The following is a 26,256-nucleotide window of genomic DNA, read 5'->3' as shown; positions in this document are numbered from 1 at the left end:
TGGTTAAGGGCTTGGCCTTAAACACTCTAAAGGTGCAGATAGCAGCTCTTGCATGCTATAAGGGGCAGATCATTGGTAGGCCCTTGTCTTCCCATCCGGCTGTGTCCAGATTCTTGCAAGGGAGTCAAGCATCTACATCCTCCTTTGCGTCTACTGGGGCCTCTTTTGGGATCTTAATCTGGTATTGGGTTTCTTGGTGGGCCCTATGTTTCAGCCGCTACATTGTCTTTTCTTGCGGCTGCTAATCTTGAAAATGTTTTTTTTGGTGGCGATCTTTCATTGAGGCATATTTCTGAGCTACAGGCTCTTTCTTGCCATGAGCCATTTCTGCAAATAACTCCGAAGGCGGTACAGCTTTAGACACCATCATTTTACCAAAAGTGGTATCGGAGTTTCATTTGAATCATTGTAGTTTCCTACCCACACTGGTCAGGGTTAGAGATGAGCAGGATTATTTGTTGTTGCATGCCTTGGATGCCAAGCAGCATCTGATGCGGTACTTGAAGGTTACTCACCCCTGAGGAAGTCTGATCGACTGTTTGTTCTTCATGGTGGAGGTAAACAAGGAGAACCGATGTCGCAGGCTACAGTAGCCTGTTGGGTTAATCATCGCGGCTGCATATGTGGATGCAGATGTCCCATTGCCTAGACAAGTCAGGGCGCATTCCACTAGGGCTCAGGCGGTTTCATGGGTGGAGATTTGGTTATTGTCTCCTGTCGAGATTTGCTGGGCAGCAACGTGGTCCTCCTTACATACTTTTTCCAAGCATTACTTCTTGGATGTTAAGGCTCAAGAGGATGCGGCCTTCACGTATGCAATGTCGACAGGAGCACAGGCAGCCTCCCACCCATTTCGGGAGTAACTTTGGTACATCCCACCGGTGTGGATTGGCCTGCCTGAGTGCAAAGGAAGGTGAAATTAGTTCTTACCTGATAATTTCCTTTCCTCTAAGGCCAATCCATAACCTGTCCTGAGCTGCCTACCTGATTTTGGTTTCAGTTTGTCCCTTATTCGGGGATGATGCAGAGTGTTCCTGGATATGAGTCATTTGAAGGACTGGTAAGTGGAAAACCAGCCCCTAAGATCAGTTGATGATAATTGTTTAGTGATCTCAGTGCTTCCCAGTTGGCTGGAAGTAATGAGTTGTTGACTGTTAGTAGTCATATTTTAAGTATAATCAGTTTGTCCACAGTTTGGCTTTTCTAGAGATACTGGCAGGCTGATGTCTGGGCAGGGCTATATGTCAGTAAGTCAGTTTTCTCTGTCTCCATCTGCTGATAGGAGTTCATAACTGGTGTGGGTTGGCCTGCTTTCCTTAGAGGGAAGGAAATTATCAGGTAAGAAGTAATTTCACCATATAGGACGTAATGGAGGTTTCTTATCCTGTTGCTCTGGTAGAAGACTACTGGCAAGGGCCTCCGACCTCTCCCCATTCTTAAAATGCAAAAATAAATCTCAGAGAGCTTAATGCTCAGTTATTCTTACCTAGTAATGTTCTTTCCTTGAGTCCTGCTAGACCTGTCTTTGGGATTTCCCTGCTCCTCATCTGCCGTAGACAAAGGCTACAGCCCTCTTATGGCTTCCCTCTTGCATAGAGTCCAGCTGGTAGAGGCTGCTCCACAGCACATAGATTTACTTGAGATGGTGCTCAGGCACTGGCACTAGCAGGCACAGTTAGATGCCACTGGCTACCTGGGTATAGATGCCTCTCTTGCTTCTCTGACTTGCTGGGCTTTCCAGCCTACATAGAAACAGAAATGTAATGGCAGAAAAAAAACATATGGCCTATCTAATCTGCCCAGTCACCCAGCTAATTCAGCTTTATAGTCCCTACCACTCCCTCCGAGATCTCCTGCGCTTGTCTCATGCATTCTTGAATTCAGATACTGTTTTTGTCTCCACCACCACCAGTTTTTTGTTCCATACATAGACTATCCACACTGTAAAAAAATATACTTCTTAGTCTGCCTCCTTTCACCTTCATCCCATGACTCCTTGTTCTACAGCCTTCTTTCCTTTGAAAGAGACTCACCTCCTGTGCATGGAAACCTTGGAGGTATTTAAATGTCTCTATCAAATCTCCCCTATCTTGCCTTTCCTCTAGGATATACATGTTTAGATCTTTGAGGTATTTCCTGCTGAAGCTGTAAAAAGCTCAGCTACTTTTCAGTAACCATAGGGCAGGGTTTTCCACACCAGTCCTGGTGACTCCACAGCCAGTTGGGGTTTCAGGATATCCATAATGAATATGTATGAGATACATTTGCATATAATAAGTCTCCACTGTGTGCAGATTTATCTTACAAATACTCATTTTGGATATCCTGAAAATCCAGGATTTTCAAAATTTGAGGAATTTTTTTCCCATTCCCTAAAAGAAAGTAAATAAATGGAGAAAATGATACATTAATGATGTTGCCTTCTCCATCTTAAAGGACTTGGATGGTCCTGCATGCAGTATTTGCCCATTCTTTCTGTGGCACTAAGAATCTGAGCTGTACAGGACTGTGCACTGACACTGCAGGATCACAGCCAGGGTGGACAGAAACCTGTGCGCCACAGGAGGAGCGCACACTGATAACTGCAGGCCAGTATCCCCCACTCACATCTCTCATCTCTTCCCTTGCCCATGCTGACTCTTTCTAGGGCCTCAGGGAGGAGAAGGAGGTCATCTGGCTAAGAGTCAAGTGTAGAATCTGAGTAATGAGGTGAGGATGGCCCCTTCTTGACTTTTGGGCTGAGATTTGAGAACCTGAACAAGATGGGGTGTTACTGCTCTGCCACCCAGCAGTGGGGGACACAACTGCATTACAACCACTGCCGAAAACCCCAAGCAAACTCCTGTTCAATTTGTGGTCCTAATCCTTTGCTGTAATAGAAATAATGTCAAGGAAAAAGCACTTTATGGTGGGGTGGTCTCTTCCTTTATCAATAAATGGTTTACCTTTGCAATGATGTGTTTCACTTGACAGCTCTCTTTGTTTTGTATTTGTAGCATTCTGCTATTGGTATTCCACAGCTAATAACTTGTTTCATATTTCTTATTCTGTAATGCACGTTCTAGTAAAGGCATGCTCTGATGTGCTGCTGCCCCATTTCAGTGACTTCTGCGGTTTTCTCACCAGGGTGCAGACCCTCAGGTTCTGGGCAAAGGTCGGGAAAGTGCTCTGTCCCTCGCTTGCAGTAAAGGATATACCGATATTGTCAAAATGCTGCTGGACTGTGGAGTTGATGTCAATGAGTATGACTGGGTAAGTCTGCCCTTGCCATTCAGATGTTTTTAGTGAGTCTTTTTTAATTTTGCAAAGATCTTCTTCCTACTTTTAGCCACCACACTTTTGTATGTGGTTAGATATGAAGAAATGCAGATGTAGGGGATTAGAGGTACTGAAGCACAATAGTGAAAGCAGCATCTCCTTTAGGCACAGAGTACTAGTGGATATATTTAATCGTATATGTTCTAAAATCTAGTGTCAGCAATGGCTCAGTCAAGAGTGTGAAAAGTCTTGATTCTGGTAGCCTGGGGCAAATAAACCTGAGAGAAACTGTGCTAGAAGTAGCCCATTGACGCTCAGCTCGCTCCTGTTGTAGCCTGTGGAGCTGCCTTGCTCTCAACATAACTCACTTGTACTGACATTGGGCCCTTCTGTCTGATATAGTAATCATCAGCAAATAAAAATCTTTTAGCTCACTCCATCTACCCGTTTGCCACTGTGTCACTGCAGATCTTGCTCAATCTCCAGTCTTCTCTCTCCCTTGCCCTCACTAGGCATCCCATGCACACTTGGATTCTGCCCTTCCAACGCCACAGTCTGGTTTCGCGTGTGCCCTCCAACTCTCTCTCAGGATTTATCCTGCACTTACTTGTATTTGTTTTCCTGATGTTATCAGCATTTGCAGTAATAGAGATTTAATTGGATGAATGTTTGAATATATGACTGCAGAAGGGCATTTACAGTTGTGATGTGTGGAGTAATCTTTGACAATAGTTTGAAACAGCTCCACATGTAAGCCCTCTCACCAAACCAGGGGTACAAAAAGGAGAGATGCAAATCACAATGCAGCTAGTTGTTTCTTTACCTTGCTTAGAAAAAAAGATTCCTGGCCAGAGTTTCATGCAGCCTCCCATGCTGGTCAAACCCAGCTCCCAACCAGACCATAAACCATTAATGCCTGTGGGAATTCTATCCCCACCAATTAAAGTAACTTCCACATCATATGTCTGTGTATTCAGCTTACATTCCTGCTGCCTTCAATAGCAATCTTGCCCCTTTCTAAACTAAGCTGTAGGCAACAACCTCACAGTCATATTTAAAGCAAAATCTTCTCTAAAACTGGCCGTAGCCTTGATTAGGGTTCTCTGTTATCTGTGTCAGTGGCCCTGGAATTTTCTTTCTCCGAGCTGTCCCTTCATACAAGTTCAGTTCCTCAGCTGCATTTAGTGCAAACTTGACCTGATGGGGCTGTGGTTTTCTCTTATATTCCACTCAAAACTAAGGGAAACACCAGTATCTTATTAAAAATGTACAAAAAAAACTAGCTGGTGCAACCATGAATAGTTGCTGATGTTTAATTACTGTTGGTCTTTAACATTAATACTTTGTATCACAGAGGAAAAGACCTCAGCACAGGTACCGACTGAATTTAAGAACATAAGAAATTGCTAAGTTGGGTCAGACCAAGGGTCCATCAAGCCCAGCATCCTGTTTCCAACAGAGGCCAAGCCAGGCCACAAGAACCTGGCCATTATCCAAACACCAAGAAGATCCCATGCTACTGATGCAATTAATAGCAGTGGCTATTCCCTAAGTAAACTTGATTAATAGCAGTTAATGGACTTATCCAAACCTTTTTTGAACCCAGCTACACTAACTGCACTAACCACATCCTCTGGCAACAGATTCCAGAGCTTAATTGTGCGTTGAGTGAAAAAGAATTTTCTCCGATTAGTCTTAAATGTGCTACTTGCTAACTTCATGGAATGCCCCCTAGTCCTTCTATTATCCGAAAGTGTAAATAACCGATTCACATCTACTCGTTCAAGACCTCTCATTATCTTAAAGACCTCTATCATATCCCCCCTCCGCCGTCTCTTCTCCAAGCTAAACAGCCCTAACCTCTTCAGCCTTTCTTCATAGGGGAGCTGTTCCATCCCCTTTATTATTTTGGTTGCCCTTCTCTGTACCTTCTCCATCGCAACTGTATCTTTTTTGAGATGCAGCGACCAGAATTGTACACAGTATTCCAGGTGCAGTCTCACCACGGAGCGATACAGAGGCATTATGACATTTTCCGTTTTATTAACCATTCCCTTCCTAATAATTCCTAACATTCTGTTTGCTTTTTTGACTGCTGCAGCACACTGAGCTGACGATTTTAAAGTATTATCCACTATGATGCCTAGATCTTTTTCCTGGGTGGTAATTCCTAATATGGAACCGAACATCGTATAACTACAGCAAGGGTTATTTTTCCCTATGTGCAACACCTTGCACTTGTCCACATTAAATTTCATCTGCCATTTGGATGCCCAACCTGTGCCGTCAGTTTTTATTGAAACCAGTAGTTGCAATCATGGGTCATAAAAAAACCTCTCTTTTTTTATAGTTTTCTGAAAAAAAAAATAAATTGTATTTTTTAATTTTGTTAAAATTCTTCTTAGACTGGTTTCTATATTATGTTTATGCCTGTTAATGTTACGTTACTCTGTCCTTCCACTCTGCGCCTTGTTATCCCCCTCCCAGTTCACTCTCCCTATTAATATGTAATTTCAAGCCTTCCTTGTTCAAATGTAAACCGGTATGATGTCTCCACTAATACCGGTATATAAAAGTTTCTAAATAAATAAATAAAATAAATATATTATCTGTTTAGATGTAGCTATGTACCTTATCTCTCATTGGTTATAGCTTAAAAAACAAAACCAGATTCAATGCCTTATGGTATAAGCAACATGATCGCCTGATAGAAACTGCTTTTCAAACTCATCTTATTGTGGTGATCTCTTGATTGGATTTTTCAACAATGCTTTGGAAAACCGTTTTTTCTGATACTCAGCCAGCGCTAAGACAGCTGCTGTCCAAGACGCCGACGTTTCGCCAATGCTGCGTCAGGGCGATTTAGTCATAATATTCTCACATGTTTCTTCCAAAAGTTCTATCGGAACTTGACAAAGTTCCTGACAAAGGCTGACAAAGGCTGGCCATTTAAACTCTATGCAGCCACTCGTAATGTGTCACGTCATCGCGTATCAGTACTTATTTCTAATAAACCATTGCTGTTATGATTAAAGTAAACTGTTCAACTCTATTTTTACTGTTCATCCCATATGGTTCCTCTGTTTTAACTTAAATATCCACTGTTGTTCTCGTAAATAAGGCACACAAAGCCTCTTTACAGCTCTACTCCACCTCCATACATTCCCCTAGTTGGCCAACTGTCTTCTAGGCAATAGGTTTAGATGACAGGCTTAGCTTAAAGGATGAAAACGTACATCTGGCTCTGATTTTGTCTCTTCTTCAGTATTGCTTCCCATGGTTTGCCCAGGTGCTGTTCTCTGTCTCTCTCTCTCTCTCCACCTCTCAGCAGTATCTCCCAAACAGTAGGCTGTTCCAATTATTCTAGATGTCACCTACTGCTAGGAACAGAGGTGGATTCCACCATGTCCCCAACTGTTCCCTAATCAGATCCTCCCTGGAAGCTAACTTCTAGGGATTCTGGGACTTGGAGTTCACAGGCCCAAACAAGTCTGACCAATGCAAATTTTACAGAATTCATTTTTTTTTTTTAAAATGCAGGGCAGATCTGTCAACTCACTACAATAGTATTAAACCTTTGATTATGTCATGTAACTTGTGATGATGGCCATATGATAATCAGTGTCTTTGGGCCTAAATGGAGACCTAGTTTCGGTAGCACCCCTTGGTCTTTTGTTGGTCTAGCTGATCTGTGCAGAGAATGCTACAGATGATCAGAGCCCCTTGGGAGGGACTGAGCTCATACTAGTCCAGGTTTTCTCGCTTGCTGGCTGAAAGTACTTTATTCCTATACCTAGGTTCATTGCAAATGTGGAACAGGTTAATAGAGAAAGGAGAGAGAAGGCCCCTGTCTGACAGCAAAATTTTGGAGCATTTGCTGCACAGGACTTGAAGTACAAATGCCTCCAGCTATATCTGCCTCCAGTTGGCCATGCTCTATTGTGGGGTCTAAGCCATGGTGTAACTTTCCTCTCCCCTCCCTACAATCGTCAATGTAATGGCACTAGAGGCAGTAGTACACACTTCCAAGTTGGAAACTCAGATTCGTTTCTGTGCTTATATTCCAGTTCCTCAGGTTAGTTAGGGTTACAAGAAATGGAAAACAATTTTGGAGAATGCCTTTCAGGGCAATATAGCAGCTGAAAATTGTAAAAGTTCATTAGGAGAGGGGTGCACGTGTAAGAAAAGGAAATGTTAACTTGCCTGACTGATGGCGTTACCAGATCAGTTTTCTGTCGATGCTCTTACCATAGCTTCGTATGGTCTAGGCATATATGCTAGTCTTATCCTTTGCTGTATAAATCTAGCGATAGTTTGTGTAAAGACTGAAGCAGATGAAGTAACTGCAGCCTCTGCAGGTTGTCAGAGATGTTCTTTCTTCATGTTTGCAGAATGGAGGGACGCCGCTGCTCTATGCTGTACATGGAAATCATGTAAAATGTGTCAAAATCCTCCTAGGTAAGCACTGTGGGACCGGTTGTAAAGTGATTTCTGAAAGCAAATAAAAGTCTGTAACCACTCTAAGAAAGGTGAAAAGGAGGATTGTCCTTTACCCATGATACATAGTAAAAGGATAGTATGTTGCTGTTAATGGCATGCTCCTGTTCATACCTGGATCAGTCCAGACTCCAGAGTTTTGCCCTCCTTCCAGTGATGGAAACAGAGAAAGTTTTACTGACACTGCCATTTAGGTGGTGTGCCACCTGCTATCCTCAGTATTTCTCTGTCTCCAGCAGATGATATAGGTGCAAATCCTTCAGTCTATAAGAAAAAGGAGGTACATTTTTAAGATTCCTCCCAGGAGGTTGCTAGGCACTGGTGGGGGCTATCCCTCCTGGTAGTGAGGTGGACAAGCCTTGCCTGGCTCGGTCTTTTTACCACCAGTGGTGGACAACTGGTGGTGCCAGTTCCCTCCCTCCCAGGAGAACTCTTGCCGTCTTGCAGCACTTCAGCCACACAGGGAAGTACCTTTTTTTTCTTCTAAGTAAAGTTAAAAGAAAGGTAGAAGACAAGCCTGTTGGCAGCGGCAGGCAGAGCAGCAGTTGTTTTAGAGCTGCGAAAAGTACTGACTTAGTTGTTTAAGTGGAGTTCTCTGGCGGTAGTATTTGTCAGCCACGCGGACAGGCCTTCTTGTCCGTTGTGGTGCTGCTTCTCTGTTGGCGTGCGGCAATGCATGCATGTGACTCTCGTGCACCGGACTCTAATCCCAGTGACTCTGGTGGGAAGGGCGGGTCGAGGCAGGAGGAGGAGGTGGTGTTGGAGCGACTGGCAAGCAAAAAAAACAGGCGCTGGAGTGCCTCAGAAAGACACGAGTGACCTCCCATTGGGTGTGGGAACGGCGGCCATGTTTGCTTCAGCTGAAGGAGCTTCAGTGCTTTTGGGGGGGATTGGAGGATTTTCCTCCTCCATTATCCCTGGCAGTTCAGAGCTCTGTGAACAGAAGGAAGCCTGTTTCAGATGAAGAGGGGGACCTCCTCACGGATGAGGCTGAGGACCCCGCAGTGTTCTCCTCCGAGTTTGTGCTACTTGTGCAACAAGGCATGCTTGGCCAGGAAAGCAGCTGGGAGGCAAGCAGCTCGGTCTTATTGATCCCTTGGACTGCGTCCTGGTAAGAGACCCAGGAGTTTGAGGGATCAGATGTCTAGGCAGGCTCACAGGGTCCTCGGTATGATGGCACATCCTGGTAGTCCAGACAAAGGCTCTGAGGAGTCAGAGAAAATAGTACCATCAGTAACTACCTCTCCTGATCCTACTGCGGTTGATACTAGCCCGGATATGGCTGGGCTAGATACCTGGCACTGAAGGGGACAATCCAAAAATGGGGCATCTCTTCCCTAAGGAGGAGCTGTGGCCCCAGATCCCTCATGTTCTGGAAGAGTTGGGGATCAAAGTTCCCCAAGAGGAGTTTGATCAAGAAGGGGTGGACCCGGCCATGTATGGTCTACGGTGTCCAGCAAAACCTTCCTTTTTCATAAATCAGTGAAGAAGTTGGTGGTCAGGGAGTGGGATACTCCAGAGACAGGCCTGAAGGTAGGGAAAGCAATGGTAAAATTATACCCGTTGCTTGAGGACACCTAGCTTTTGGTGCTCCTGAAGGTGGATGTGTCAGTGTCAGCAGTCACTAAGAAGACAACCATTCCTGAAGGATATGCAGGACAGAAAATTGGAAATTCACCTCATAAAGATTTTTGAGGTGTCTGCTTTAGGAATATGAGCTGCCATTTGCAGGAGCTTCATGCAGAGGGCTAGCCTGCACTGAGTGCAGCAATTGCAGGCTATGAGAACTTCTTCGAGAATTATGATGTTGGCGGTCTCAGCTAAGCATCTCCTTTGGTTAAGGAACTGGTCGGTGGATGTTTAAGAGCATTGCCTTTCAAGGGAAAGCTGCTATTTGGAGAGGACTTGGAAGAGCTTGTCAAACGTCTCAGAGAGAAAAAGGGGCATAGGTTGCCAGAGAATAAGCCTAAAGGAAGCAAAGGTTCCTTTGCAGGGCAGGCTCGTTTCAGGCCAAATAGAAGATTTCATCAGAGTAGGCCCTTGACAGGAGCCCAGAGACCTTTTGAGGGGGTAGAAAACCAAACACAGATAGCCTTGGCCAGGGATCTGGTGGAGCTAAGTCCTAGCAATGAATCAAGGCCGGTCCACTTCACTGTTCCACCTATTGGAGGGCTTCTGACTCTGTTTTATGAGGAGTGGGCCAAAACCACAACAGACCAGTGGGTCTTAAGCATGATAAGAGATGGTTACACATTAGAATTCTCTCGACTGCTTCACGATTTGTTCATGGTCTCCCCTTTCACTCCATTCTGCAAAAGGAAAGTGGTCCAAGAAACCGTAGATCGTTTACAGAGACTGGGAGCTATTGTTCCCATACTAGTAGGGGAGCTAAGAACAAGAAGGTATTACATATATTTCGTGGTACCAAAAAAAGAAGGCTTTTTCTGTCCGATTTTGGATTTGAAAAAGGTGAATGTCATTCTCAGGGTTCCTCATTTTCACAAGGAAACCCTGCGCTCGGTCATTGCAGTAGTGCAAAAAGGGGAGGTTCTGACTTCCCTAGATTTGACTAAGGCATATCTGCACATTGTAATCTGCCCAGATCACCAATGATTCCTGAAATACATGATCCTTGGGAGGCATTTTCAGTTTTCTGCCCTTCCTTTTAGTTTGGCAACGGCTCTGTGTACATTCACCAAGGTGATGGTGGTTGTGGCAGCGGCGCTCAGAAAGAAAGACATTCTGTTTCATCCATATCTGGACAACTGGCTCATTCTGGCAAAGTCAGAAGTCCTCTGCAGTCAAGCGGTGTCTCAAAACCTGCAACAGTTGAGGTCCCTAGGCTAGGTGGTAAAACTGGCAAAAAGTCACCTCACTCCGTCTCAGGTTCTGGAGTTCTTAGGAGCTCACTTCGATACCAGGATAGGGAAGGTTTTTCTCTCCAAGGGTCGCATTCTCAAACTGCAGACGCAGTAGTAGTCCTGGGACTACCTTCAGATTCTAGGCTCTGTGGCATCGACGTTGGAGCTAGTTCCTTGGGCTTTTGCACACATGCGACCTTTGCAAATGTCTCTTCTTTCCCGGTGGATCCTTTGTCAGAGCAGTTTCATCTTCCACTGTCTATCGAAGAGGCTGCCAGGTCAGTCTTTCATGGTGGCTTGGTCGGTTCCATCTAAGTCACGGAGTGCACTTGGATATTCCAGACTGGGTGGTAATCATTACCGATGCCATTCTCACCAGATGGGGTGCAGTGTGCCAGATTCAGTCAGCCCAGGAGCAATGGTCCAAGGAATCCTGGTCTATAAATTAATTGGAAATGAGGGCGGTGCATTTCACCTTGCTTGCCTTTCTGCCTCTATTAAGCCCAATGAGCATCTTGTCAGACAATACGATCACCGTGGCTTATATCAACCGGCAAGGAAGAAACCAAGAGTCGGGCGGTGGCCCAGGAGTTATTTCTTTGGGTGGAACTGCACCTGGTGTTGCTAGCGGCGTCCCACATAGCCAGAGTGGACAATGTTTAAGCAGATTTTCTCAGTCCCCAGAGGCTGGATCCCGGGGAATGGGAGCTATTGAAGGAGACAATGGCTCTTCTATATCGTAGATGGGGCATTCCCCACCTGGATTTAATGGCATCTCAACAGAATGCCAAGGCACCCCACTTCTTTAGTCACAGAAGAGAACACGGGGCAGAAGGGGTCAATGCCCTGGTTCTTCCTTGGCCTTGAGGGATTCTTCTTTATGTGTTCCTACTATGGTCGCTGGTGAGCAAAGTGATACAGTGGATAGAAAATCATCCGGAAGAAGTGATTCTGGTGGCACTGGAGTGGCCACTGCAGCCATAGTTTGCGGACCTGATCAATCTGGCAGTAGATGGTGCGTTGCGGCTCGCACATCTACCAAGACTCCTCCTTCAGGTCCTAATATTTTCCGATCAGGCACTTTTGTCTTGCGGCTTGGCTTTTGAGAGGAAGCATTTGAGGGAGAAAGGATATTTGGAGGATGTCATTTCCACCTTGTTGCAGTCTAGAAGGCCTTCCACTTCCTTATCTTATGTGAGGATTTGGAGAGTCTTTGAGGCCTGGTGTACAGATCAGGGAGTAAGTCCTACTCAGGCATCGGTAGCACATATCTTAACCTTTTTTACAGAAAGAGTTGGTGAAAGGCTTGGCCTTTAACTCTCTCAAGGTGCAGGTGGCGGCCTTGGGCTGTCTCCATGGCAAGGTGCATGGCATGTTCTTGGCCACTCATCTGGATGTGGTGCATTTTTTTTCAGGGAGCAAAATATCTACGTCCTCTGGTGTGAAAAATATGTCCTTCCTGGAATCTTAGCTTGGTCCCAAGAGGGATGTGTGGGGCTCCTTTTGAGCCTTTAAGAAGGGCAACTATAAAGGATATATTCTCACTTGGGCCCCCATCACCACTCTTGCCTCGCTGCCGGACCGAGTTGCACCACTCTCGCCGCCCGCACAGACCCTGCCTGCGGTTGATCCCCTCCGGAACCCTCACTTGCCTGCAGCGACTACAGACTGCCCCAGAGCAACATCCGACATGGCTCCTCCCTCCGCGGATCACCCCGCCCACAGCCACATCATCCAGGGCGACAAGGGGAATTTAAACCCTCGCACAGGCCGCCATCACCACCTCTGCCACGCTGCCAGACCGAATCGTGCCGCTCTTGCCGCCCGCAAAGACCCTGCCTGCGGCTGATCCCCTCCAGAACCCTCACCTGCCTGTGACTACAGACGGCCCCAGAGCGACATCTAACACGGCTCCTCCCTCCACGGATAACCCCACCTACAGCCATATCATATTGTTTTAGTTCTGAGATACCTTCTGCCACTGGCTCCTCTTCTCCCCAGTTCTAAATCCCCTGTTATATTGTAACTTTCTACTTTCCTTTATATTTACGTTTAACGTTATTACCCCTTGTTCCATGTAAACCGATGTGATTTGATCTGTATCATGAATGTCGGTATAGAAAAGCTCTAAATAAATAAATAAATAAATATCATCCAAGGCGACGAAGGGAATTTAAACCCTCGCACAGGCGTCGCACGCCAAAGGTGCGCGACAAAGGGGCATGCCCTTTAGTGCGCCCCTTTGTGCTGCCCCGATTGACTATCGACTGAACCACAAATCATAACACCAAATACCAACCCATATCTGTCCTTCCCTCATCTCTACCTACAGTGACCAGGACCTCCAGAGACATCTCTAACAGCAATTAACCACCTTAGATTTCTGTTATCTGTATCAACTTCCTTGCAAATCAGAACCCCCAACATGGAACCAGAACAAAACATTCCAATACTATTCAGGAACAGGAATACCAAAAGTAAAAAAATCAAAAAGCCCAAACAGAAAGCAGACCCTTACTGCCATACCCATCAATCCTAATAATGACATGACAGCCCTGATGGTCTTAACCCTGATCTTACTTAATGCACAGTCAGTAGAAAAAAATATCCCTATACTTCACAACCTATTACTTGACAATCTGCCAGATTTATGCTGTATAACCGAATCATGGCTAAAGGCACAGATGTAACATTAATCAACCAATTACCCAAAACAATCTATGATATCTATTCCCTACCGAGATCAAACAGAAAAGGAGGCAGTTTACTATTCATAGCATTAAAGAAATTTAAATTTAAAAGTCACACCATTAATGTACCCTCTCCAGTCGAAATATTTTTTTCAAATCAAAAAAATCTACAAATCATGCTACTCTATGCCCCGCCAGGGCTCCTTGAACACAACATGTCTCCACTAATTGAAGCAATAACAAACATCAACATGGACATCCCTGCAATAATTATGGGCAATTTTAACCTACACATTGATAAAACACCTCTTTCAATCGCTAGCAAACTCTTGCTGGACACCATGACAGCAATCAGCTTCAAACAAACATTAAAGACCCCCACTCAAAGATCAGGTCACACACTGGACCTCATTTTCATCAATGATAAAATTTCATACAAAGACCCACCCTCAGCTTCTACAATCCCCTGGTCAGACCACAAACTTATAGAAACAAACTATGTCTGGAATATACCCACAACGTGCAAAATAATCAAAACAAATTCATTGAATTTAACAAACCATGTTCAACCGATGATCTAATTGAAATACTACCTGATACATTGAATCTCCTAAACAAAACTGACAAACTCTGTAGTAAAATCCTGGATTATTACATCGGAAATAGCAAACAGTAAATGCCCACTCATCAGGAAAGAAATCAAATCATCCACTAAGTACAAAGCTCCCTGGTATACCCCAGAATTAAAAAAAAATCAAAAGCATATTAAGATCAGCTGAAAAAAAATGGAGAAGAAACCCAACTGACTAAAAGACAAATACAAAACCATCCTCTACATCTACAGAACAGACATCAACAAGGCCAAATGAGAATTCTACACAAAAAAAATACATGACTACCAATTTAATTCCATAGTATTTGCATACATTAAAGACCTCACACAACCCAGTCAAAACCCATGCCCACCTATCAAACAAAAACATGTGATGAATTTGCTGAATTTTTCAGAGACAAAATACTAAACTTAATTAAAAATAACCCAACTCTGAACGAGGAAACCATAAAGCTTCCAAGTAAACCAGAAGCCAGATGGACAAATTTTGAAAATGAGCTTCAACTGAAGTCGAGGTCATCAGCCTAAAAATGAACCCTGCCGCACACCCCCTTGATGCTATTCCAATAAAAATACTGAAACAACTATCTAAGGTCATTGCCAAACCCATTGCTGATATAATCAACCTCATTAAACCAAGGCATTTTCCCAGACACATTAAAATGTGCCGCAATTAAGCCAATACTCAAAAATCCACAGATAGATGAATCCATTCTCACCAATTTCAGACCAATCTCCAATTTACCCTTCATAGCTAAAATCCTAGAAAAAGTTGTTAATCAAAAACTCTGAACATCTAGAGAACCACAACATACTATTCCCAGCACAACAATGATTCAGGAAGTTTCAGCACAGAAACATTACTACTCTCCCTCTCAGACACTCCTTAGAGGCCTAGATAGTGGTCAATTCCATCTGCTGATACTACTAGATATCTCTGCGGCGTTTGACACTATCAACCACAAAACTCTCCTATCTAGACTAAGGGAAATTGGGTTATGTGACACCACGATTAACTGGTTCGCATCATACCTATCAGACAACCACACAGAATCTAAACATATGGTGTTCCGGAAGGCTCATCTCTATCATCCATACTCTTCAACATCTATATGTTGCCTCTCTGTACACTCCTGACTGGACTAAGCCTATCTCACTATGTCGATGCTGATGATGTCCAAATTCTACTCCCCATAAAAGGCACCATTGAAGACACCCTAAAACTTTGGGACATCTATCTATCAGCAATAAGGCAACTACTTTCACAAATGGCTCTCTCACTCAATCAAAACAAAACTGAAATACTTTACATATGTAACAAACTTACCTCAGTACTTAACCCTGATTTCAAAACATGCCAGACAAAGAATCAGATCGTTCACACAGTAAAAGACCTAGGAATCCTCCTAGATAGTGTACCAAATTTAAAAAAATACATTAACACCTTGATAAGAGAAGGTTACTACAAACTTCAGGTCTTAAAATAAACTCAAACCACTCTTATTTACTCAAGACTACCAGACAGTACTACAAGCGCTACTGTTTTCAAAAATAGATTACTGCAACGCCATCCTCTTGGGCCTCCCGGCGTCCACCCTAAGACCGATGCAGCTCCTGCAAAACGCAGCAGCAAGAACACTCACAAACAGTAAAACAATGGATCATATCATGCCAATCCTCAAAGAGCTGCACTGGTTACCTATCTCATACAGAATCCAATATAAAGCCTTAACCCTCATTCACAAAACACTCTACAATAATAAAATAGACTGGTTAAATGCCACACTACATTTCCATACCTCTCAAAGGAACCTACGCTCCACAAATACTGGGCTTCTCCCAATCCCCTCTCCAAAACTAACCCACCTGAACACAGTCAGGGAGCGTGCATTATCATTGGCAGGCCCAGCCCTATGGAACAACCTCCCAATAGAATTAAGGCTGGAACCCATATTAACATTCAAAAAATAATAATCTAAAAACATGGCTATTTCAGAAAGCCTTTGCAACAATACTATATTGCCCAATAGCTACTGAAGTTATTACAATGACCTACTACTTGTGACCTCTATAAAACCATCTTAACGAGAAGTAATTATACCCGTAAAGTTGCTTACCTACGTTATGTTTATTTTAGATAGAATTATGTTTATTTTAAATAGAAACGTTTATTATGATAATTTTCTCTTCTCTCATTTATACTCTCAATATACTGACTTCTGTTAACAATATTAGTTTGAGTAATATCATGTAATCATTGTAAACAACCTCATTTGTTCCTTGTAAACTGATGTGATATCTTGGCTTGAATGTCGGTATATAAAAACAAATAAATAAATAAATAAAATAAATATTACTCTGAAGGTAGTTTTCTGGTGGCAATTTGTTCAGCCAGAATAATTTCTGAGCCTCGAGCATTGTCGTGTAGAGAGCCCTTTTTGAAGATCTCGAATTCCAGGATCTCATTGTGTACGGTGCCCTCCCTTCTCCCGAAGGTTGTGTTGGCGTTGCATTTGAGTCAGACGGTGGAGCTTCCAGCTTTCCCAAATTTGGATGCCTCAGCACTGCACGTGAAGGATCTGCGGTATTTGGATGTAAAGCGAGCTCTGCTGCGTTACCTAAAGGTCACCAATAGCTTCCGGATATCTGACCATCTCTTTGTGCTGTGGAGTGGGCCAAAGAAGGGGCAGAAAGCCTCAAAATCCATGATTGCGCTATGGTTAAAGAAGGCTATAGGCTCGGCTTATATCTGTAAGGGCCATCGTGTCTCTGTGGGATTGAGGGCTCACTCTGTTCAGTCGCAAGCGGCTTCTTGGGCTGAATGCCAGCAGGTGTCGCCGCAGGAGATTTGTCGAGTGGCCACTTGGAAGTCGTTGCACACTTTCGCCAGACATTATCATTTGGATGTCCATGCTCCAGAGGCCATGGGCTTTGGTGAGAGTGTTCTTCGAGCAGGACCCTCACAGTCCCACCCTAATTAGGGAAGCTTGGGTACATCCCAGGAGACTGGACCAATTCAGGTATGAACAGGAAAGGAAAACTGGTTCTTTTCTGCTAATTTTCATTCCTGGAATACCATGGATCAGTCCAGAGTCCCACCCTGGTTGGAGGAGAGTCCGCTCATACTTCTTTTGTATATATGCTGCAGAGTTGCTCAGGACTTCAGGATGATTCTTCTGTTCTGTGGTTGGTAAGAAAGGATTTGTTACATTATGGGGTTCCATTTTTTCCTCCTGCTCATGGGAATTTGTTTATAGAGTTTTTTAATTGTTAGGGTTTTTGAGTATGCATCTTGGCTTGAGTACAGGTCAATACTGAGGGACTTCAGGTGGCGTACCCAGTTATATGGCAGTTTCAGTAAAACTTTCTCTGTCTCCATCTGTTGGAAGGGAGGCAAAACCCAGGAGTCTGGACTGATCTATGGTATTCCAGGAATGAAAATTAGCAGGTAAGAACCAATTTTCCTTTTGTTATTAATCTCTTGGGTTGTTTTGCACAGAAAATGGTGCAGATCCGACCACTGAGACTGATTCGGGATACAACTCCATGGATTTGGCTGTAGCTTTGGGTCATCGAAGTGGTAAGTATTTGTAGAACCAAAAAGGCTTCTGATTCTGCCACCCCACACATGCATGCAATGCATAAAATACCGGTAGCTCACATTGTGAGAACCTTCTCTTTGTGCAACATCCGCTTCTGACTGTTAGAAGAATGTTCACTTGTCACAGAAGAAAGGCACACAGAGATCTGCAAGATGGAAAGGGAAGTGAAGAAAAAACTCTCCACACAATGCCAAAAAGCAGAGCAGCACCCATCCCTACAGCAGGGTATAGAAACGCTTAGGAATTCCTTTCCCTCCCCCACCACGTTCCCGTCCAGATCCAGTTTTCTATCATGTGGAAAAACACATAAAAGGAGGTTGCATCCTGCCCAGATTATGTACTGTGCACTAAAAACTTCGCTCGTGGGCTGGAACTCCAGACCCAGAACCTGTGCTATTCCTAGCACTCCACTGCAGGTGAGGACCTCAGAAGCTACTAGAACATTCAGTGAATTCAAGTTAAGATTTTTAGTTCAACTTAAAGCAGAAACAGTAGGTTTGTAATAGACCTGCAGAGAGACATTTCCTGGTAGTTCTCTGGATCATCTCTTCAGACATAAAATAGTCTCCTCATCAGTCATAAATGGAAAACGTTTTACAGCACGCAGAGCTTCATACAAACTAACTTATCCCCATCAATTTGTCATCTTACTCTATCATGACATAATTCTCCCTTAATGGAACATTTTACATGTGTGTTTTATGTAATTTCATAATGGGAACTGCTGCTGTTGCTTTCAGTAATAAACAGCAGAACATTCCAGTACTTCATGACCCCCAAGTTGACCTTGTGGGCTCTTCGGTTAACAAGCACAGGCCTCTGTTTGCCATTGCTTTATGTGTGCTTGCAGATGAAAATAATGTTTAAAATGCTTACAGTAGTGGGACATAACCAAACCTTTTTTTATTTTTTTAGTTCAACAGGTTATTGAAACTCACCTGTTGAGGCTCCTACAAAGTATCAAGGAGTAGCGAACTGGTCTTTAAAAATGTATCCCGGCTGATGGTTCAGACTGGCTGATTTAGCCACCAGCGACCATGATAGAGCATCATGTCACTTCACTGAAGCACTTATTGACCTGAGAAATCTTAATTGATTGTGTTGTCACTATTTGGCTTCTGTTTTAATGTCTCTGTAGGTACGTTTGTAAATGTGTTTTTATTATGGGTCTTCAAAAAGAAGTTAATATGTATTAGATTCTTGTATGGAGGCCAGTGTTGTATATATTATTCCACAAGAGAGTAAATTATTAAGTAGCAGGAGGAAGTGTGGTCTCTGATTAAAGCAATGAATTTCCATGGAGGAGAGCTTCTGAGGCCATGAGTTTTAAGTCCTGCTTTCTCTCTCGTTCTTTCTGAGCTTAGGCAAGTCTCTTTTCCAGACTTAGGGGTGAACTTGTATGGGTTCAGAGTTACTTGGGATGGTACTTAATCTCGTACCACTAGCACTGAGGCCTCCCAGAAGAGTGATGAGTCTGTTGTACTGAAGAACTCTACTTGGACAATGCTGACTGTGTGTCAGAGACTTTTTCCAGATCCAGGTCATTACAATACACTTATAGTTTTGAAAAGACCTGGATATAAGAAACATCTTTTGTCTCCCTGTATCTATGCTTCTACACCTGTAGCATTGTCTTTTCTAATTCCACACTTTGGAAGATATCATACAGATTAGTCACCACAACTATGAGCCAGATTTTCCACCCTGGAAGTGGCTGTTAAGTTTCTAAAGCAATGAAATGGTCAAAGCGGGCTGCTGCCTTGTTTGACTGAAAGACACATTTGTATTAGCATTGTTAGCTATTAATGAAGAAGCCACGTATAGTGAGATTATACATAGTGATGTTTTCCTAATCACCCTTATAAAACCAGTCCAGACCCATGGGGTTTTCTCCCCTACCACAAATGGCAACAGAAAAAAACGCTTCACTGAAACCTTAACTAACTGTGCCATCTGCAGCTCCTCTGTATTCTCTATCTCCAGCAGATGAGGGAGGTGCCAAACCCGCAAACCGTGGTTTTGGTAGACTGAATCCCAGAGGGGTACTGTGGTTAGTTAACTTTATTTGATAAACTGCCTTTATAATATAACATTTTCCAGTTAATTCCCTCTGGTGGAGAAAGGGTGAGTATCGAGGTCGGTGACTCTTTTTTCTTGGCTGGACCTTTATACTGGAGAGGAACTGAAAACCAGTGCTGCTGATTCCCTCATCCCCCCCTCCCCCTTCTTTGGTGGCATGGTCTTGAGACCTCTGGTTCTGAGAAGACTTCAGATCAGAAAAACACCCATTCCCTTTTTGCTCTCTGGGGAAATTTCTGCTTCTTTTCTAATTTAATGGCATATCTCTTGAAGCTAACCCCCCCCCCCCCCCCCCCGAGGTGCTCTCTAAGGCAGCTGCGTCAACAGCATGGTCATCTTTAGAAGCATAGGGCTGGGATTGGATGCTCGCATGGGGAATACGTTTGGCCATTTTGGGGGAGGCAGCTTTTGGAGTATTTTTTTTTCCTCTGATCATTTGCATGTGAGGTAGGCAATATGGCTGCCACGGAATGTGGAGAAAAAGTGCATAGCTTGTGCAGGGTGCCACAGCAGCGTCCTGGCCTCAGGTCTTTGCCAAGCCATGTACAGGGTGAAGCAGCAAGGCTCACTCGGAAGAGCCCCTGGAGACTGGAAAACACCAGATTCAGCAGACCTCTGGGGGAATTTTCTTCCGGGGGGGGGGGGGGTAAGATGCTGCAATCTACTATTGGTACCTTTGAGGAATCTGCTCTGAGCCCTTGGGCTGCTGTCAGGTTGGCATACAGTGGTTCGTGCTAGCATGGATGAGGCTCCAACAGGCAGTAATTGAGGTGTTGCAGGCTGCGGTTGGTGTGAACAGAGACGAGGAGCAGGCCAAAGTTGGGGCTAGCAGAGTTCAGATAGAGATGAAGGCAAGCTATGGGCAAGGATGGCAGAGATGAAGGCAGGCTAAGGTCAGGGCTGGCAGAGTTCAGAGACAAAGGCAAGATAGGGTTAGTGTTGGCAGAATTCAGGTGAGACAAAAGGCAGGCTGTTGTCAGGCTGGGTGAGCAATGAGGAGTCAGTCCAAGCTGGATGAAAAGCAGGGCAGGCACAGGAAGGAAAAGGAAACGAACATAGCAAGGTGAAAAGCAGGTAAGGTCTGGAACAGAGGCAGAAATCAGGATCAATAACACCTAAGCAGAGGTATCTAGAAAGATCTGTTTTTGAGGCCCTGGCTCACTGCACTGGACTCCCTTATATCCAGGAAGAGTGGTGATGTCATCAGCCAGCACCCACAGGAAGTCTCAAATGCAGGGCTCAAGTCTACTTCCTAGTCAGAGCCACTAGATGTTGCTCAATTCAAGAAGCTATGTTAGGGGAGCCTGCAGTTGGGGAGGGTTGCCGCTGGACAGATAAGGGGCATTATATGCAACCTCACTTGAGAGCAAGACTTTCACAGTCCCTTCACTGGTTAAGGGGTGGCTTGGGTATATCTCATGTGTCTGGACTGGTCTGGTAAGGACAATTTGGAAGGTAAAATTAGGTTTCTTACCTGCTAATTTCTTTCAGACCGGTCCAGCAACCCACTCATTGTGCTGCTGATCTATAAATATTCTCTTAAGGTTTGTTAAGGGGTAGTGATCTGGTTTGTTGGTGGCCCTTTTTAGAGTAGGCTTTCATTTGATTAAAAGGTTCACCGATGGTATTTTTTGTATTTTACCCCGCTCGGGGGGGGGGAAGGGAAGAGTTGTTTTGAGAAGGTAATACTGAGGGAGCTGCAGCTGGCACAGTTCCTTATAAAGGTGTTTCAGCAAAGCTGTATTTTTTCTGTCTCCATCTGTTGGTAGGGAGGAGAAAAACTCATGCATCTCAACTAGTAGGGTAGGATTCAAGGAAAGAAAATTAGCAAGTAAGAAAGCTAATTTTTCAATTGCAGTCTTCCTGTTTAGTTATACATGTTAAAGAGTGCTCAGGTTCACTCTTTAAGATGTGAGCTGCAGAAAGGACAGTGCTTTATTACTGGGGGAGGACGATAAAACAGTGTTGTACCCATAGAAATGGGCTATTAGAGCAGATAAATGTATGCATGTTGGGCAACAACATGCATACTTTAATTTGTACTGTTTTGAGGCATTCCAGAGGGTGGAGTTGGGGGAGGGGGGGGGAAATCAAGTTTAAATAAATAATTGAAACTGTGTTGTTTCCAATAGGAAAATTACCTGCAGAGAAGGCAGCAACAAATCTGTGGATAATTTTTCTGGGGACAATTTAAAGCAAAACTACCCACATAATTTTGCTTTATTAATAAAAACCCTTTAGGTTAAAACTTCCCATGGGGTTTATAACAACACAGGTAGTATGATTTACTCTTCCAAGCATATACAGAAAATCTATATGAACTGTGGTATTTTGCAAAAATGCAGTTGCAACTAAACTACTTCGTTTGGGAACAGTATCTGAATAAATCTTTTGTACTAATTAAGTAATGGGATTGCTATGTATTTCCAATTAGATCATAGAAGCAAAGATCAACAAACAAGTTGTAGGGGATACCTTCGTAGAAGCAAAGATCAACAAACAAGTTGTAGGGGATACCTTTTTATTAGCCTCACTTAATACATTTGTGAGTAGCTTTTGAACCCTGTACTTTCTTCATCACGTCAAAGCAGAATGAGCTAAAGATGGGAATATCCCAATATACAAAAAAAAAACTGTGGGACTGGATTATAGCATTAGTGTTTGCTTTCAGAGCCCTAAAGGACGTGTAAAATAAAAGGATGGGATGGGGATGAAGGGGAGGGCCTGGATGTCCTTTTAGCCTATTGTCTGGCAACCATATTGAGCCGTATCCAAAAAAAGAATCTGTCACTAGGGGGTTCCCAGCCTTCTCCCCATTCCCTTCCTCTCTCAAAGAGAATGAGCTGCGCCTATCCTCAAACAGGCTGCTGTCTGCCGAATGCCAGCACTATGAGTAATTTAAGAACTTGCTGGCTGTGCATTTCCAGATTAGCATAATTTTGAAAAACAGCTTGTGGGGCCGGCGTTCAGCAGAGAGCAGCATGCCTAGCGGGAAGGTTGCAGTGGCATGGGCCAGGGAGGGCTGATTTCTTTTTTAGCTCTTACATGTGTTTGTTATTTAGATGTGTAATGGATTGAGAGAGACACGCTCAACAGAAGCTCCAGTTCAAGGAGCTACTACCCAATAGAAGCATAGGTTGATAGGTCATAAAAAGGTAAAGATGATTATCTCACAATAAAATGCAACAGCAACCTCAGAGATTTGTTGGCACCAACATTCAGATCACAGACAGGTCTTAAATGAGGGCTCATGGCCTACACAAAAAAAGCAACACAACCATTTCTCACTGGGGAGAGATCTTTGATGAGCAGATGTGTGTGTCAATGCACTGCTGGAGCTGGCTTACTGCATTTAAATACTTAATCTGGTTATTGAAACAGCATGTCATACAGATTTTATGACCTTTGTGGCCTCCATCTGTTTCGCAGCAGCCTCTTAAGAGTGAAGCATGGCGAAAGGTGTAGATGAGATTGAGGATGGGTTTCAAATGGCATGACTTCACCGAGTATGTCTGGATGGAATGCCAAGGTGTTCACTGACCCTTAATGTTATTGCCACAGGCTTGCTAAATGTGAGCTGTCTTTATTGTATGCCATTAAAACAAAAATGACATCTGAAATGAACAAGTTAGGCTACCTAAATATACTTGCACAATAAAAAAAAACAAACCTGTATCTAAAAACATTGTACAAAAGCGTTTAAAACTACATAGGTCCCTTCAGATCAGAGACATTGGCATCTAAAAACAGATTCTATATTTTCTCAGTAGCTCACATACAGTATTTGTGAATAATACTCATTTAGATTCAATAAAAGTATCACAGCCTGCCATGAAGACAGTTACAAACAAAAGATACATCTACCGCATCAAAACAGCACTGAGATTTAGGACTCAAACAGCAACAACACTAACCAGGAAAAAGAAGCACCACAATTACACAGGGTCTTGGAAGACCACCTCCTATTGAAAACAAAACAAACTGGCTCATTATAGACTGAAAGACCACCTCCTATTGAAAACAAAACAAACTGGCCCATTGTAGACCCCTAGAAAGAAAGCAGACACTAGCACAATTCCCCACCTCAATCACTCATGCAGAACATAGGCAAATACAGAATAAAGAACCACAAATTAGAAACAGAAACATGCAAACAAAAATTACACTAGAAAGTCAAAGAAGCTAGCCTCTGCAATGCAGCAGTGGAAAAACAAAAAAAATCAGCACTCCAACATTGGCAAGTTAAATGTAAGACATTGATAAGACAGGCTAAGAGAGAATTTGAAATGAAGATGGCCATAGAGGCAAAAACTCATAAAAAAAACTTTTTAAAAATATATCCGAAGCAAGAAACTTGTGAGGGAGTTGGTTGGACCATTAGATGACAGAGGGATTTAAGGGGCTCTTAGGGAAGATAAAGGCCATTACAAAAAGACTAAATGAATTCTTTTCTTCTGTGTTTACTAATGAGGATGTTGGGGAGATATTGGTTCCAGAGATGGTTTTCAAGGGTGATTATTCAGATGAACTAAACCAAATCACTGTGGACCTGGAAGAGTAGTAGGCCAGACTGACAAACTAAAGAGTAGCAAATCACCTGGACCGGATGCAGTGTCATAGCTGTTGCGTCGATTGCTTGCTTAAGGATGGATTCTAATAGTCTAGCTTGAGTACCCTTCAATGCCGCCCCCTTCCTCCACAGGAATGGTTGTTCGCTTCGAGATGGCGCAGACCATGGCATCCACTTTCGGGAAACACAGGCGTTCCTTGATCGCTGGTTCCAGAGGGTACAAGGCTTCCAAGGCCCGACCTCCTTTAAAGCTTGCCTCCGGGGCATCCCACTCCAGGTCAATCAGTTCCTGGATGGATTCCATCACTGGGAAATATCATGAGGCCTTACGAAGGGACACCAAGATGGGGTTCTTTTTTGGTTCCGCCATAGGGTCCGTGCCTGGGATCCCCACAGTCTTCAGGGTGTGTGAAACAAGGGCCGGTAATTCTTCCCTGTGGAAGAAGCAAAGCATTGTTCTGTATGGTTCCAGGCCTGGAGGGATTTCCCCTTCCTCCAGTGAGGCACCATCATCATCTGAAGTGTCCAGGTCCCTGTCAGTAAATCTCTTGGTGAGGCGAGGCATGTCTTGTGGCACCCGAGCAGGGCTGGGTCACGTACTCCTGGCTGGGGTTGGACCTGGGTCACAGCCGGGGCTGATTGCGCCTGAACGAAGGCTTGCAGTTCCTGGAAAAATTCTAACCAGGAGAAGGCCCATGTTAACCCCAGGGGGAGTCGGAGCAGAAGCCCCTGAAATGCTCTCTTGTGGAGATGCCATTTCAGAGTTATATAGGTCCGGACCCATCCTCAGACTGTGAGGGACCAGGCTGTGGTACCCCTTGGGCTTCTTCGGAATGACGGCACAGACAGGATTCTAGTTCAGGCTGCGCGGCTCTGATGTGGCAGGCTGTGCAGAGAATGCCTTCTGAGCTGCTTAGATGCTGGTGCCATTGCCTCTGTTTATAGACGCACAGGTAATGCATTTCAATATATGAGCAATTATGCGCGTGCATCTATATTGGATGCGCACAAGTTGGGCACATCAGCCGTCTGGCCTGCCCTACACGTACCGCCGCTAGAGAAGGGAAGATGGCCGGAGGGTCTCCACGCGTCTGGACCTCTGCACCGGCTCGGGGCCTAACCCAACCAAGGCTGCTCAACCCGATCTGTGCTCCCTTTTTACCTCACCGGAAGAAAAAACGGAATCAATAGGCAATCTGAGCCCCGGAGACCGGAATTTAAAGTTTTCTGCTTACCTGGTCTCGGCCCTTACCCATCACATGCCAGAGCAGTCTCCAGCTGCAGGGGGAGAGGGCTTTACCTTCACCGCCACGCTCGGTTGTGAACCCACTGCCTTTCAGCCACGCCGGGGGCTAAGTCCACAGCGGGAACCGGCTACTAGACCAAGGCACACCTCTGAGGGTGTGCCTTGGTCTAGTAGCCGGTCTTCCACCTCAGGAATTCTCAACTTGGGGAGGGACCCTTAGGTATCACTGCAGGAGAGTGGGGCTCGATCTTCAAGGTAAAAAAAAATTTCTTCTTTGCTGTAATTCTTAACACTGTTCTAATACGTGGGATAGCGTCCGCATTTGCTAGGAGACGAAGAGATACTGAGGAGCTGAGGTCACTGCAGGGGTATATCTAGGGTGACGTCAGCTTAGAAATCTGACTCAGTCTCCCATCTGCTAGCAGAAAAGCACATAACCCACTGGTCCTGAGTCCATCTGGCTACACGCTAGGAAAGTAAAAATTATAAAAGAAAAAATTCTTTGAATCAAGTTAAGAATAGTTTTTAATAAAATGGAAAAGTATATGATGTAAATTATATGCATACACAAATGATACTGGTTGAAGCCCATTGCGGGCAAGAGCCTGTGGATTAGTTTGATCGCACAGATAAATCTGATACATATTCCTGTTTTAGTTGTTTGTTTTGGTCCTATATTGCTGTGTGATTTTTGTGGTATGAATAGGACTGATTAGCTCATTTCTTACTTCTGAACAGATAGATGTAAGCCATCTTTACTATTTAGCCTTTTACTGTTCTATACCTGCCCCCAATAAGATATATCCAAAACCTTCAAGATACCATTTTTTGAGTAATATA

General features: G+C 44.0%; 1 protein-coding gene across 2 annotated transcripts in view; it reads left to right on the top strand.

The window, feature by feature from the left end:
* Positions 1–18,780, top strand: part of ANKRA2 (ankyrin repeat family A member 2) — a 49,172-nt gene extending 30,392 nt beyond the window's left edge. For both annotated transcript variants that reach the window (XM_029574877.1, XM_029574868.1), the window contains exons 6-9: positions 3,127–3,252; positions 7,650–7,716; positions 17,419–17,499; positions 18,437–18,780. In XM_029574877.1, the coding sequence (XP_029430737.1) occupies positions 3,127–3,252; positions 7,650–7,716; positions 17,419–17,499; positions 18,437–18,492 (330 nt within the window). In that variant the 3' untranslated portion in view covers positions 18,493–18,780. The remainder of the gene's footprint in view (positions 1–3,126; positions 3,253–7,649; positions 7,717–17,418; positions 17,500–18,436) is intronic.
* Positions 18,781–26,256: the final 7,476 nt, after the last annotated feature.

Source organism: Rhinatrema bivittatum, chromosome 1 (assembly GCF_901001135.1).
Source record: "Rhinatrema bivittatum chromosome 1, aRhiBiv1.1, whole genome shotgun sequence".
Taxonomy (NCBI): Eukaryota; Metazoa; Chordata; class Amphibia; order Gymnophiona; family Rhinatrematidae; genus Rhinatrema; species Rhinatrema bivittatum.
This window is presented reverse-complemented; position numbering and strand designations above follow the sequence as displayed.